This window comes from Eptesicus fuscus, chromosome 10 (assembly GCF_027574615.1).
Source record: "Eptesicus fuscus isolate TK198812 chromosome 10, DD_ASM_mEF_20220401, whole genome shotgun sequence".
Classification (NCBI taxonomy): domain Eukaryota; kingdom Metazoa; phylum Chordata; class Mammalia; order Chiroptera; family Vespertilionidae; genus Eptesicus; species Eptesicus fuscus.
In genome coordinates, this window is record NC_072482.1 from 32,641,147 (window position 1) to 32,656,970 (window position 15,824).

The 15,824-nt window shown below is 45.7% G+C and overlaps 1 protein-coding gene across 1 annotated transcript in view; it reads right to left on the reverse strand.

The window, feature by feature from the left end:
* B3GAT2 (beta-1,3-glucuronyltransferase 2) overlaps window positions 1-15,824 on the reverse strand; it is a 59,993-nt gene that overhangs the window by 16,182 nt on the left and 27,987 nt on the right. The window contains exon 2 of the mRNA XM_008140352.3: window positions 11,814-11,958. Coding sequence (XP_008138574.2) covers window positions 11,814-11,958 — 145 coding nt within the window. The remainder of the gene's footprint in view (window positions 1-11,813; window positions 11,959-15,824) is intronic.

Genomic DNA, 15,824 nt, shown 5'->3' on the forward strand with positions numbered 1-15,824 from the left:
CCGCAACCAAGGTACATGCCCTTGACCGGAATCTAACCCGGGACCCTTGAGTCCACAGGCCGACGCTCTATCCACTGAGCCAAACCGGTTTCGGCTCAATATATTTTTTAAATGGTTAAAATGATAAATGTTTTTGTATATTTTACCACTATAAAAAACACATTAGCATTTCCAGTGCATAACTTATATTGTTGGTGGTGCTTTTCCATTGCTATGACTTAAAAAAACAAACAAACAAAAAACCTCCGTTCCTGTGCTCAAATTTTCTTCTGGCTTGACCAATGGAAGTGCTTTGGAAATAATTTTACTGAGCATTCTCAAGTGTTTTGTTGTGTGGGGCTATCTCACCTCAAACCTCCAGAATGGCTTGGGAGGGGGCCATGTCTACTAATGGACTACAACGAACCACAGGAAGGAACATGAGAGTACACTAGCTGTTCTTAACACTGGCTGTGTTTTATAATCACCTCAAGACTTAGAAAAATACATACACATACCCAATACCAGGCCCCACACCCAGAGATGATGGTTTAATTGATCAGCAATGGAGCCCAGGTCTGGGTATTTTTTCAAAGCTCCAGGGGTAATTCTGATGTGTAGTCAGGCTGAGACCTACGAATTAGACCCTACTTTCACAGCTCTCTGGAGCACAGCTCGATATTCCCCCTTTAAAAAAATCTGACCATTAAAGAATAATGGCAATGTGATCTCACAAGGAGTAAGAGGCTGTTATCTTTTAATTTTGATAATCTTTAAACTAGAAAAGAAAAAGTTAAAATTCATGAACTCAGCAAAAATTTATTCATGCTACCACTGCCAGGGGCTGTGCCTGACCTGGAGGTACCGGGGGAAGACCTGGGAGCCCCCTCTCCCCCAGAGCAGATGACGCAGTGGGCAGGCAGGACGCGGACTTGAGTGCCACCTCAAGGACAAGTGAGAAAGTGCAGGATTCTAGAGAGATGTGTGGGAGCTTCATGGAGAAAGTGATTCCTGCACCACTAAAGCTTTTCGAGAGGTGGCCAGAAACGAGCCAGGCAAACACGGGAAGACAGTGACGCTCCCCACTCTGGGCTGAGGGCAGTGGGCGCCACTCTTAATGACCGCAGGCCCTTCCGCCTGGGGCAATGCTGGGCCGACCCTGGCACTTGGCTGGATTGGAAAGGAGGTGGAGTACAGTGCAGAGTGTTTGGGGATGTCAGGGGGCCCAGGAAGAACCAGCTAAGTTCTGAAGTCAGTGCAGAGAGAGACCAGTGGTAGTCACGGCAACCAATCTATGTGCCAAGGAAAACTGGCAAGCGTGCCAGCCCCCAGGTCAGGGGTGTAGAGCAATAAGCTTTAATTCTTATTATCTGCACTAATAAATTGTCTATAACAGATTCCAAATGAGAATTATATCTACAGATACTCTCCTAGGGCTCTTCGGAAAGTCAAGGTGGTGAAAAAGGGCCTCCCCCCCAACCCCCTTGTCACCTAATTAGAAAAGGTAAGACTTATTATTATTACCTTTTTTAATGTTTTCATTGATTTTTAGATAGAAAGGAAGGGAGAGGGAGAGAGAGAAAGAAACATTGGAGAGAGAGACATATTGATCAGCTGCCTCCTGCACACCCCCTACTGGGGATCGAGCCGGGCATATGCCCTGACTGGGAGTTGAACCCGGGACCTCTTGGTGCATGGGAGTACGCTCAATCCACTGAGCCACACCAGCCAGGCGAGACTCATTCTTTTAAGTTCTTCCTTGTGCCATCAGTCGTTCGTACAGAGAATTCTGCCTTCTCAGCAGCAGGGCCAAGCTGGCACGCACACTACACCGAACACCTTGCAAATCTGAATGTTATAAATGACATTTCCTTTTGAAAGCTCAAATGCTGTTTTTTATTTTTTTTCAAGTGCTTTTTGTTTCAGTTTTTCAGCTGGGAAATTAAGAAAATGAACACATATCTGCCTCTCAACAACTTTTTAATAATCTTTTTGTTTTCTTTTTCTCTTGGTAAGTCGTTTTTTAATGATGTTTTATCTAAAGCAAGATGTTTATCTCCACGTGGCATCCTACACAGAGTTAATTCACTGAATGATAATGAGCACAGGTCCACCAGCCAGCAAAGAGACCAAGTTCATCGCAAGCCCAAAGCAAAGAGTTTGCATGGCCTTCGAACGGCCTTGGAGAATGATTTGAAATGGCTAGATGTAGTGAGGATTCGAACATTCATATAAGAGCTGGAGCTTCTGCGCGTATCTATTTTCACTTCCACCTCACCAAAAGGCAGGTGTCTGATCCCTAACCTACAGTTAGGAAACCCAGAAATACAGCCTGCCTGTGCCCAAGCGGGGTCTGGGGTCAGCGATCCCCTACCCCACAACTGCCTGCCCCAGCCCAGAAGTGACCTCCACAATAACCAGTCACACGGCACTGAGCCGATTCCCCTGGACCAGTGGTCGGCACACTCATTAGTCAACAGAGCCAAATATCAACAGTACAACGATTGAAATTTCTTTTGAGAGCCGAATTTTTTAAACTTAAACTTCTTCTAACGCCACTTCTTCAAAATAGACTCGCCCAGGCCGAAAACCGACTTCTGCGCGTGGGCCACGAAGTTTCAATCGCACTGTACGTGCGCGCCCGCACGTGGTATTTCGTGGAAGAGCCACACTCAAGGGGCCAAAGAGCGGCATGTGGCTCGCGGGCCGCAGTTTACCGACCACTGCTCTGGACAAATGTATGAGCCAGTCAAGCCCAGAGACACAGCTGATCTTGCTTCTTGGTTAAGAGCGTACCAGTCATTGCGTGTCTACAGCGTTGTACCAGGTGCTCTGCATGGGAGGCCTTGCTCGGGAAGACTTCCGTCTCCTCTGCTCTGCAGATGAAGTCAACAGAGGCTCAGAGACCAAGAAGTGGGTCACGTGGCGGTCGGTGGGCGAGAAGGTTCAAGCCCAGTGTGGGGCGGGGGGCTCTCTGGGGACACACTGACCTGAGTCTGAATCCCAGTTCCACCGCTTCATCACTGTGCAATGGACAAGCTACTTAGTGTGTCTAGGCCGCAGTTTCCTTATCGTTGCAGAGGATGCAAATATTGGCACATCCCTTCAGTCTTGAGAAGATTATATAAGAAAGCACACAGAATGCCTAAAAGTGCCTGCTTGCCTGGTACATGCCTAGTAACAATAATTAAGTCTGCTGGGCTTTCCTGATGTCAGAGAAAACTTCTGGTTTTCAAAATTCTTAGTCCTGAAGGTCAGCTTCATTCCATTGAAATTTGGAAGGGAATTATAATATGCGAATGCAGAGCTGCTACGTGGGAGGTAGGCTAGGGCCCTGGCACCCCGTCTCCCCACTTCCCCTGCAGCCCTTAAAGTCCCTCCAGCTCCATCCCCATCTCCATCTCCACCTCCATCTCCACCTCCTCCAAGCCCAGTGTGAACATGGCCGCCCCATCGCCAGCCGCCGGAGAAAGAACCCTGATGATGGGCACACATTTGCACAGGTGCTCCTGACCCCAAACACCCACCTCCACCCAACACAGCTACGGTGCATGTGGACAGGGCTGAACACACAGCAGCCATTGGATGCTCGCAAGTCTCTGGAATGCATGTCATTCTGAGAACGAGTAAGAAATAGCAATAGGCTTCCTAGGGCCCTAACACCCCCTGTCCCCCCCCCCCCCCCCCCCCCCGCCCCACCATCCCTGCAGTTCTGTAAACTGTTAGGCTTGCAACTGCAGCCTCTCTGGGATGGCTCCGTACACCACTCCAGTGACAATCACATTGCACTGCCCAAGGTCAAGGTCGCAAGTCAGTCCCCAGATTCTGCACTAAAAGCTACCATATGACATGTCAAGTCACTCTACTGAGAACATTCAGTAAGTTCCTTTCTCATACAAAACATTCACACATTGAAAACACATAAATTACAAAAGGCTCCCAAGTGACAAGGTTATTCCATTTCTTTGCAGTATTATATTTATAAAACAAAGTACAACGTCGTCAGTTTTGGCTGTGCTCACCTGGCTTTGATGGTCATCTGATCCGGGCTGGGCTGGAGTCCATTTCTGCATTGTCTACCAGGAAAGGGCTTGCCAACTAAATTAACCCAGGCAAATCCCCTTGTCAACAAACATCAGAAGAAGGCCCAGTACAACTGTGATGTCTAGAGAGCCCAAGGAGAGAGAGCTTCAGTCGTCTGCCTTATGTGGCCCCTTCACCACCTTCAGTTTAATAGTCATCATTCATAATATTTAAAAAAATATATTGCCTCGTAAGCCGGCAATGGCGACAGGCACTCCTGTATAAGGCAATTCCTCGGCCCGCTTTAGGGTTGGGTGTAGGTACACGAGGGACTAGGACTGGGATGGAGCGGAGGGCAGGACAGTCGTGGCTGCTTTCCACCTGGGGTGGGGTGGGGAGTGTCAACAATGGCAGTTACAGATGTCACACCACGCGGTGAGTGTTGCGGTGCCGAAGTACAGGGTGCCAGCAAAGACTCCCCGAGAAAGTGAGTTTTAAGCTGAGAACTAAAGGCTGAGTAGGGCTGAACTACGGAAAGAACATGCCAGGCATGGGCACGGGTACAGGCCCCAAGGTGAAGGTCAGGATGTGCAGGAGGAACTGTGGGAGGTGGTGTCCCCAGTTCGAGTGGAGGGGGCGGAGGGAGTATGGGGGAGGATTGGCGGGGGAGGGCAGGCAGGACTTGGAGCACGGGAGCAAGGGCCCGCCAAGACCTGGCTGGCACTCCTGAACGATTCCTCTTGCTTCTCAGTCGACGGGACTGGGGAGGGTGGATGTGGGAAACCCCCCCTCCTCTCAAGCCCTTCCAAACTCCACGACCCTCCACAAGGAGGGCACACCCACAGTGAATCCGGAGTCGGAGACTTCAGTCAGGGAATGCGATCTTTCTTCCTAACATGCAGGTTCCAATCTTTACACAACTGGGATGCTGGTTTACAGACTGTTCGAATTTCCAAGATTAACAGATTGTTCAAATTTCCAAGATTAACAGATTGTTCGAATTTCCAAGATCACCATATTTTCTACTCTTAGGTACAACTCAGATAATACAACAAATTACATCAATTAAATCGAAACCAAAATTAAGTTCATATATCTGTTATCACCATACCAGACAACAGTATTAAAAAGATCTTAATTTTGCCCAGCCAGCATGGCTCAGTGGTTGAGTATCAACCTATGAACCAGGAGGTAACGGTTTGATTCCTGGTCAGGGCACATATCCGGGTTGCAGGCTCGATCCCCAGTGTGGGGTGTGCAGGAGCAGCGATCAATGTTTCTCATCATTGATGTTTCTCTCTCTCTCCCTCTCCCTTCCTCCCTGAAATCAATAAAAATATATTTTAAAAAATCTTAATTTTTGCTGGTTTATGGACAGAATCTGAAATGGCTTCCTAAAATTTGATAAATGCCTAATAGCTATTGTGTAACAGCCACTCCCCGACCTCAGCCTCGTTTCTCCCTACCTCCTCAATCTTTTCACGGATGGAGCTTCCTCTCCCTCTTTGCTCTAGTGGAAACTTTCCTCAGACAATTGTACTGATCTTGTAGTGGCCTGGAATCCAGGCCCTTCATGCTTCCTCTTACCTCATTTCCTGGGAACCGTCTACAAGGTCCTGGTTGCTATAAACCATCCCAACACTACATGGTCGCTCTCATACTTCCACAGCCACCAAGCACCTTCTCCCCCACACCCATGACATGGGGCATCCAATCACTGACTTCACAACTCACCCACCTCTGCTTTCCAGGGGCTGTTGTCATCTCTTCACCCCAACACCCTCTTGTCGGGCCTTGACCCCTTCCCTGGCTCCTCCTCCTACAGCCACTTTATTTTTATTTTTTGTGAATTCTCACCTGAGGATATTTTTTCCATTGATTGTTAGAGAGGGGGAGGGAGAGGGAGAGGAACATTGATGTGACTGAGACTGATTGGTTGCCTCGCGCACATGCCCCGACCAGGCAGGGGAGCGAACCTACAACCCAGGTATGTGCCCTTGACCAGAATCAAACCTGCGACCCTTCAGTGCACAGGCCGAAGCTCCAACCACTGAACCACACCAGCCAGGGTTCACGTAGCCACTTTAAAAATTTTTAAATACGTTTTTATTGATTTTAGAGAGAGAGGAAGAGGAAGAGAGATATAGAAACATTGATGAGAGAGAAATATCCATTGATTGGCTGCCTCCTGCACACCCCCTACTGGGGATCCAGCCTGCAACCCAGGCATGTGCCCTGACTGGGAATGGCACTGGGGACCTGTTGGTGTATGGGACAATGCTCAATCCACTGGGCCACACTGGCCGAGCCCTGCAGGCACTTTAAGTGACTGCTCCTGGGAAGCAATCCTAGGCCACTACAGTCTCCTGTGGGAGCTCACCCATTGCCAGGGTGTCGACACCACGTCCACCAGACTCCAGGCCAGAAAACTAAACAGTCCTCCTAGACCTCGGTAAGCCACACATGAGGAAGTTTTATCACCTTACAACAAGCGTGTCAAACTCAGAGGTTAACACGGGCCAAATAAACAAGGTTTAAGTTTATGTGGGCCGCAAAACAACAAAAGCTTCAATTTTCATAGAATCGTAGGTTTATTTTGATAGAGACATGCTGAATACAAAGGGCTGAAATAAATGAGTCATCGTTAACATAAAAAGATAGAATATTTTAATAAAAATTAATATTTTGTCTGTAACATTAACTTATCAGACACTGAATAACTGCACAAATTAATAAGCATATTGCAAATAAACCTATTTTTCTTATTCTCCGAAAGCGAAATATTTCCTGTTGCGCACACCAAACAAGTCAGTCCAAGACTAATGACGTGGCGATCGTTTGCTAAAATACTCGCTGCTAGTATTAGTGGAGAGAAATGGTGCACCTGGCTTGCAAGGGGTGTAAGGGAAATGAATGCAACAAAATTATAGTAATCAGTCATTAACAAACATTGTAGTTCATTATTAATAATTATGTATGACAGGATATTGTAAAAATTAAGTTATGAAATTTTTATTAAAACGTTTCTTACATACCGTCATATTGGCTGGGCTGCAAAAATATTTGTTGTGGGCCACATGCGGCCCATGGCCCATGAGTTTGACCTGCTTGCTTTACAATGTCTCATCATTATGAGTTATGAAAAAGCCCATGGGCAATGCTCAAAGTGACCCTGAGACGTCACTTCAATGTCCCCTTTGCTTTGGGGAATAGAAGTACTCGCAAAACAAGGTGCAGGAGACACTCTTGCTTATGAGCGGAAAGTTACCCGTTACTGAGCCTCTGGTATAATAAAAAATTCGTCTGATCTTTGTGCCAGGTTCTTGACAAGGAGCTTGCAAAAACCCTTAGAATTTCCTGAGAGACAGGAGTGACTTTATTCCCTTTGAGGGTTTCAGGATGGGGCTGGTCACCACAAAACCAGCCACATGATCAGAGGCAGGAACCCTGGGCCACCCCCACCTCTGGGGATGGAAGCTGGAGACGGAGCTCAATCACAAGGCCACTGATTTAATCAACTGTGCCTGCGTAGGGAGACCCCAATACAACCTCTTAACACCAGAGGTCAGTGGAACTTCCGGGTGCTGGGAAGGCGATGCAGCCGTATTCCATGAGAAAAAGGCACAGGAACCTGGGTTCTCCCCCAGACCTCGCCCCGTGTGTCTTTCAGTGGACTGGCCCTTACGTGTGTTTTACTAGTAGAAACAGATAAGTAGGGCACTATCCTGGGTTCTGTGAGCCCTTGTAATGTATGTTTCCTTCAGAGGGTTGTGGGAAACATCAAATGAATAGTAAATTTGTCAAGAAATACAGGTGGCCTGGGTCCCCCCCAGTGTGGCTGGTCTGAAGTAAAGGCAGCCTTGCTGGGGACCAAACCCTCTAACGAGTGGGGTCTGCGTTAACTCTGGGTATTTTAGCAGCCGATTGTCACGTCATTAGTCTTGTACTGCAGTCCGTATGCCCAGTTGGATTTCTACGGGAACACAGGCCGTATGGGTGCCAGGCACTCAACTCGAAGCTGTACATACTGCCATTAGAGGGGCACAGGCCCTGCCCGCCACCTCCTAGAGTGAAGAAAAAGGTGCATGCAAATGTTGAGAATTCAAAATAAATACCTCAGCCTTCAGTTCTGCATCTGAACAAATCCATGCCTCCCGGTGCGGCTGAAAATTACTTTAAGCTCCGTTCTTTCAAGTCATGATTCCTACTCACACTTCCCTAGAAGTGGCCACAGTGAGCCTGTCACTTCAAAGCAACACCCTGACCTCAAAACCGAGCTGAAAACTCTGTGTGGACTGCCCTTCTTTTAGGCAACAAGAACCAGTTCGTGGGCAGATGCCCGAGGTGCAGGCCCTGAAGCCCGAGGCACAGACTCGTGGACACATTCCCGGCCTCACCAGCTTGGCAGAACGGCCATTGCCCAGTTGCCAAAGCCAGCCGCACGCTGCTGCCAGGGCAGGGGCTGCCTCCGAGGCTTTTTTCCGCCGTGTGGACGGGGCGTCTTAATTCTTTTTTGCAGTAATCATCAGAAAGCTTTTAGAAAAACTTCCCCCAGTGCAACAGAAATAATCTCGATTTGTGCCACTAACATTGTGCATACAGGATCATTTCAGAACAATGTTTCCTCGTCTGATAGCAAAAGTAGCCTCTGCCAAGTCCCATATGGCCAAATGCACACACAGAGTCCAACCCTATGAATGACATGGAACGTTTCAGTCGTGGTATCTTACACTCAAATGAGCTTCTAGTGACGGGCTAGGCTGTGACTTCAGAGAGGTACAAACAGGACAGACCCTGAGGGGCTTTTACTGAGTGTGCTCAACCCCCAAAGGCAAGACCGCTGTGGAAAGGTTAACATTTTGGTTCTTTATGCTTCCCGTTTCTTAATCAGCTTGTGAAAATCCGAGAGAGAGAGAGAGGAGGAGGGAGAGAGAGAGAGAGAGAGAGAGAGAGAGAGAGAGAGAGAGAGAGAGAGAGAGACACCCCAGCTCCCTCAACTATCTCAGACCCTTTTCCAAGCAGCCTCCTCGGGCTGTCCTGGGCGGGGCAGCGCAGTGGCCTTCCAGCTTCAACCTCTCTTTCCAGACATCGTGGGTGTGTTTGCCCACATAACCTGACAACAGGGTGGGAGGTGCCCTTTGTACATGAAGGTCCAAAAGGTCTTTGCCTTCTTCTCATGGAGAATAAATGAATCTTACGTGGAATCTAAACAAAGCTGTGAATTATCAAGATGCAGAATCAGAACTGCCTCAAAATCAGGATCATTCATTATCTCATCAACCAAATTACTCTCACTTTAAGGCTTCCAAAAATATCAATAATTTACTGAAAAGTAATTTGCAAAAAGAGCATGTTTGTGTGTGACGTGAAGAAAATAATTTAGTGTGACAAAAGTTGTTTTCTTATTTATTCCTACTTTAAAACTAGGATAATTAATACAAAAGAGCAAATCATTCGTATTTTATAATATACTTTATATTATGCTTTGAAAATATACTGAAATGTTTGGAAAAATCCAAACATCAGTCATGTTGTGGAAAAAAGTTCCCCAGAGAATCTGGCAGTGAAAGAGCATCGGATAATTTGTCACAGGCCAGGCAAAACGCACAAAACCCACGTGCCTTTCTTGAATTTTAGTTATCTCTATTTGGATACAAACTCTGGGGGGAATCAATGCAAAATTTTCAATGGGTTTCTTGGATACTTAATCATCTACGTAAAGTTCATACAACAAAATCCAAGGAGACCCGTCCAAGTTGCCCTGACCTTGAAGTTACTTTGCAGGGTCATGGGCAGAGACCCTGTGTGTACAGAAACGTGCCTGGGAAGTTTGAGCTGAAGCAAGGCTCTGAGGAAGGTAAGCACCAAAGTCTATCCTCACTCAGAATCCAGGGACCCACGGGGGGAAGCCAGGAAGAGAGAATGCATCAGAGGAGACCTCAGTGGCCATCCATGCCACTGCTTCCTTCTACACGTGAGGAAAGTAAGTCCCAGGAAGCGACGGAATATGTCTAATGACCTCCACGTTTTCTGTCCAAGGTTACATACATGTCTGATCAGCAAGAAGCCAGATTCTCCCAAGACACATTATGGTCAGCCTTACATTTTCAGAGCCACAGACTTAGACTTAATTGAGGAAAGGCCTCTTCTGAGAAGCCCCAGGACCTCCCAAGTATGGCTGACCTACCTCTCTGTCTGCCTTCAGGTAAATGCTTTGGTTGAGATGCCACCTCGGCTCTTTGGCTACAAGAACTGAAGACCAAAGCATAAGGCTGGTTAGAAGAGGGGTGGAGAAGTCAGGAAGGAGAGAGGGGCGCCTGGGAGAGGGTAAGAGATCTAGACTGTCCTTGGAGTTCGACCCAATGACACATAGTCTCCAAAAACTGGCACTCAGGAAATGTTTGTTAAACACTGAGGAAATATACCAGTTCGTCTTTCCCATGATGCAGTGCGACAGAGCCGCCACACTGCCATCCACAAGAGCATCCAACAGCTCACGCTCCTGATATTCTTCATAAACTTGCTTCCTCCAATTTCTAGTATTGTCAGAATAAAAGTGATGAATCCAGTTTAGAACACAGCCGTCACCCCATCAGAATTCTGAGCATAGAGATTCTGACGGCAGTAGGGAAATATACACAAAAGATTGGCCAAGCACAGGCTGACAGACAGAGCAGTTTTTCAGAACTGAAGACTGATGACATCAATTTTGAAGCTTTTCTGCCTTTGTCTTCGAGGTTATAGATGTTGGTTATTTTTTTTGCCTCTAAGCCTCATGTTTCAAACTGCATCGTTCCACAGTTATCACAGGCATCATTTTATACAACCCACAGAAAATGAGTCACTTTATGATAAAGTAGCATTTTAGAATCTGTGGTCTGCTACAGGGTCTTATTTAATTCAATTGTTTGGTTAAAAAAGAAAAAACTTTGATATATTCAAAATGAACAAATGCTTGAAAAATGAGTAACCCTGATTTTATATATTAGTTATTAAATGTATCAAGAAGTACAAAATTTATCAATAAGCATTAAACTGATTAGCTTGTCAAACTCATATTGATAGATCCTCCCTCCAACTGGTGGGCGGAGTTATGATGTAACCAGTGTCTGCCCCCAGGGCATCCCCGAGACACTGAACCACCAATCAGCGCATGCCGAGTGCCCTGGGGCCCACCCCTTTCTGTTCCTCCCCTCAAAAGGCGTCTTCACCGCTCCACAAGTTGCTGTTCTCTCTCCATCTGCGAGTTAGCCCGTTGGGTTCCTCCTCCTTCTCCTCCCCCTCCTCTAATTCTGGTTTCTCTACCTCCTCCGTAATGTAATGAATCTCGCTCGTTAGTGTGGAATAAACCTCCTCTTGAACATGTCTTGGTCTCCGACTCCCGTTTCCTGCCCCTCGAACCTTACACATATCACTATTAAATATATCCATAAGCGTGTGAGTTACTGTAACAAGCTGGACCTCAGGAGAGAGGTACCAAAACGTAAGGCCAGGGCCAGTTCTCACCACTGACTCCCAAAGCCCAACTCTGCAGCTGGCACATAAACATTTGCTGGATAAAAGGGTGGCCGCACAGACAAGTGCCAAAATGGAACGGAATGAGCATTTTCTAATCACCCCCAAAATAAACTTCCATTTGAATGAACCAAAGGGCCTGCTTTGAAGGTTTACAGAGCGAATCTGCTGCGTATGTTAAGATCAGAGTTTTCACCCAAGGGGTCTTTTAAAGCTTCCTTCGCCTAGTGCCCTGTGACACTGGGAACATCCGTGAGAACAACCGAGCGGACGCAAATGTCATCCACACTCCTCACCTGCCATGTCGATGGCAAAAGGCCTGTCTGCTCTCCAGCCGGTGTACCAGCCAACGACTTTGCCGTTTTCCACCAACGGACGTTCATAGCGTCGCCCACCAACCAGGCCCACTGGCCAGACGGAGACCTTGCGTGTGGTTCGCATCTATAGAAAGGGGAGAGAGAGTTGGTTTAAGTTTCTTCAGGGAAAAGAACTTGGAGGGAGGGAAAGAAGGGGAGCCTGGCAGAAGAAATGCGAAGGGGTGGGAGGATGGCGATTCCCAAAAGTTGAACGCTTCCAAACAGAACCCTTCTGCTGACGGATTGCTCCCCGATTCCTGTTTGTCTGCCCAGCACCAGCGGCTGTGCACTCTGTCATAAACTAAGCCTCTGGCTCAGGCGGGGTGGAGAGGACTGAAGTGGATGTCACTGTCTGAACATCACTTATTGGAAGCCACATTGTGACTATCAAATATTTCCTATTTGCTCCTAAGGTGGATCTTTTAAACAAGTGTATCTTGGGAAGTGAGGAGCTTCAGTTCCTCTTTAGGAAACTTTATTACTCAGGAACAGCAAACATGTGACTCGGAGGAGCCATTGGCGTTGCCTTTCTCTGAATTCTTTATTGCTACAGACACAGAAACCTTGGCTGGCGACATTAATAATGGGAACCAGATACAGAACAGACACCAGGCATCCTCCTGGGAGACAAAAGAAAAACATATGTAAATTTGCCTGTCTTTCAACGGCAATGGGGCCGAATTATAGAAGAAAAGGCAGCTGAAGCAGCTGGTCCTCTCCCAATACACCCTGCGGTACCTAGCGGAGTTCTGGTTAAAGACAACCCTCAACTGAAATTCTTTTGTTGGGAATTCTTTAAGGGGAAAGACACACTCACAAGAAGCTCAATGATACCAGGCAGCATTTTGGGGGAAAAAACACACCACCATCTTCCTGGACAGGTGTTGAGCAGAGCCAGAGTCAGCCCACATGGCACCTTAGGCAAATTAGAAAAAGGTGCCGCTTTCTCGGGCAGACACACTCCACACTGGGCCCATGGCTTACGGGCCCAGCCATCAAAGTACCCGCTGGGTTCCAGCTCCACTCACCCTCTTACCTGGGTGAGGTAGTGCTGTTGTTAAGGTAATTATAATCTCAACACCAATACTTTACCTTTCATTTGCTATAGAACTGGGTCATGATCAGTAACCAATGGCTAAAATAATGATTATCAATCAAGGATTTTTTTTTTATAAAGGAAAGAAAAATTATATATTTGGGAAAGATTTTCAAATGCAATTCAAATGAGAAGTCAAATTATTAAAGATTAAAAATAATTAGATGCTCCCATTTGCCAAACATCTCAACTTGACTCATTTATTAATATCCCACCTCATCCCAACGAGAGGACTTAACGGCGCGAAGTGCACCAAGTAATGAAGATCTCACTATGTTGCGCTTCCCCAAACCTGAAATTACTCCTTTTTACGTCTACCCCTTTCCCAATAAATTAATCACTGTGGCCTGTTCTAGCTCATACTGACACATATGATGATTTTTTAAAAGTTCTACTGAGGTATAACAATGGATACACTAACTGAAATGAAGAATATACTAATATACTACAAGGTATCAACAGCAGATGAAGCCGAGAATCAAATCAGTGATTTGGAAGATAAGGAAGCAAAAAACACTCAATCAGCTGGGCAAAAGGAAAAAAGAATCTAGAAATATGAAGAGCCTCTGGGACAACCTCAGGCATTCCAACGTCTGTCACATGGGGGAGCTGGGAGGGGAAGGGAAAGCAAGAAACTGACAGTCGATTTGAACAAGTAATGACGGAAAACTTCCCTAATCTGGTGAAGGAAACAGACATAGTCCAGGAAGTGCAGACAGTCCCAAACAAGATGAACCCAAACAGGCCCACACCAAAAACACATCATAATTACAACGCCAAAGGTTAAAGACAAAGAGAATCTTAAAAGCAGAAAGAGAAAAACAGTTACCTACAAGAGAGCTCCCATAAGACTCTCAGCTGGTTTCTCAACAGAAACTGTGCAGGCCAGAAGGGAGTGGCAAGAAATATTCAAAGTGATAAAAAGCAAGGACCTACAACCAAGATTACTCTACCCAGCAAAGCTATCATTTAGATCAGCAGTCACCAACCAGTGGTCCACTGGTGGTCTGTGAGGTCTGAAAGGTTGGTGACTGCTGATTTAGATGGAGCTCGGATAAAGAGCTTCACAGATAAGAAAAAGCTAAGAGAGTTCCTCACCACCAAACCAGTATTACATGAAATGTTAAAAGGTCTTCTTTAAGAAAAAGGAAAAAAAACAGATAAAAATATGAACAATAAACTGGCAATAAATATATATCTATCAATAATTGAATCTAAAAACACCCCCAATAAATGAATAAGAAGAACAGACTCATAGTTATAGAGAACATTTTGATGGTTTCCAGATGGGAGTGGGGTGGGGGAGACGAGTGAAAAAGATGAAGGATTTAAGAAGTACAAATTGGTTGTTACAGAATTGTCATGGGGATATGAAGTACAGCATAGGGAATATAGTCAATAATATTCTAATAACTATGTATGCTGTCAGATGCATGCAAGATTTCTTGGGATGATCACTTAGTAAATTACATAATGTCTAATCAATGGAGGGGTACACCTGAAACTGATATTGTATGTCACTATAATTGAAAAATTAAAAATAATTTAAATAAAGAAAAACAATAAAAAGAAAGATATACGGAAGTACAATTGACTGCAGAAAAGCATGAACAGCCCTGACACTGTTCTCTTTAGAAAGGCCTGCACACAAGGCTGACCCTCGGCTGGCATCTGAAAACCTGGCTTGAAATAAACCCTACCCTGATAAGGTTGTTTGCCTGCCTGGGGTACCACACACCTGCTTTCCTTTGGGGATCTGAAATATTGGTGACCAGACTCCAATAAAAACTCTGACCCTGGCATGGGTTTCCCGGGGCGTGAACACTATGTCCCGTGATTACGTCTTTGCTGGAGGGAAGGTGTGCTCCCTGTGAGCCTTCATGGGAGGGAGAGAATATGGAAGCCTGCACCTGAAGTCCTCCGGGCCCTTCTGATGTCCCCCCCCCCCCGCCCCTTCCAGTTATGCATCTTTACTGTGTCACTGTAATAAGTCTTAGCCACAAGTCCTCAAATAATGTCATTTTGTTCAACTTGGCTTGATTATAACTTTGATGAGATTCTGTAGGAACTTACCTCTTATTTATATTAACTAGCCTATGGTAAAATGGTTTTGTTATACATAATTTTGCTGAGTCACAGAACCTATCAATGATGTTAAGTGAGAACTTACTGTACAACTAACTATATGCTGAGTGCTATAAGTCCTAGTCAGTCAGTTAATATGGGTGGTCTTGGGGACCCCTGGAAGAATAAAATGCACTTTTTAAAAGGTAAAATTTGATACACTGGGACACATGTATGTAGCTATCACAAGGAAGATAATAAGCATCTCCATCATCTCCTGTTTCTTTGTGCTCTTATTTTAATCCATCCCTTTCTTTTTCTAAAAAAATATATATTTTTATTGATTTCAGAGAGAAAGTGAGAGGGAGAGAGAGACAGAAACATTGATGATGAGAGAGAATCATGATCAGCTGCCTCCTGCACGCCCCATACTGGGGATTGAACCTGCAACCTTGGCATGTGCCCTGACTGGGAATCGAACCATGACCTGCTGGTTCATGGGTTGATGCTCAACCACTGAGCAACACCAGCCAGGGCTAATCTCTATAACTATACATTAGTTTGCATTTCGTAGAATTTTATATGAATGGAATCATACAGTGTATACTTTTTAAAGATTATATATTATTCACCCATGCTGTATGTAATGTGTATTCATAGTTCATTCCTTTATATTGCCAAATCGTATTCTACTGTATGGATGTGCCACAGTTTGTTTTTGATTTTTTAAATCCATTTGCTTATTGAGGGACACTTCAGTTGTGTTAAGCTTTTGGCTATTATATATGAAG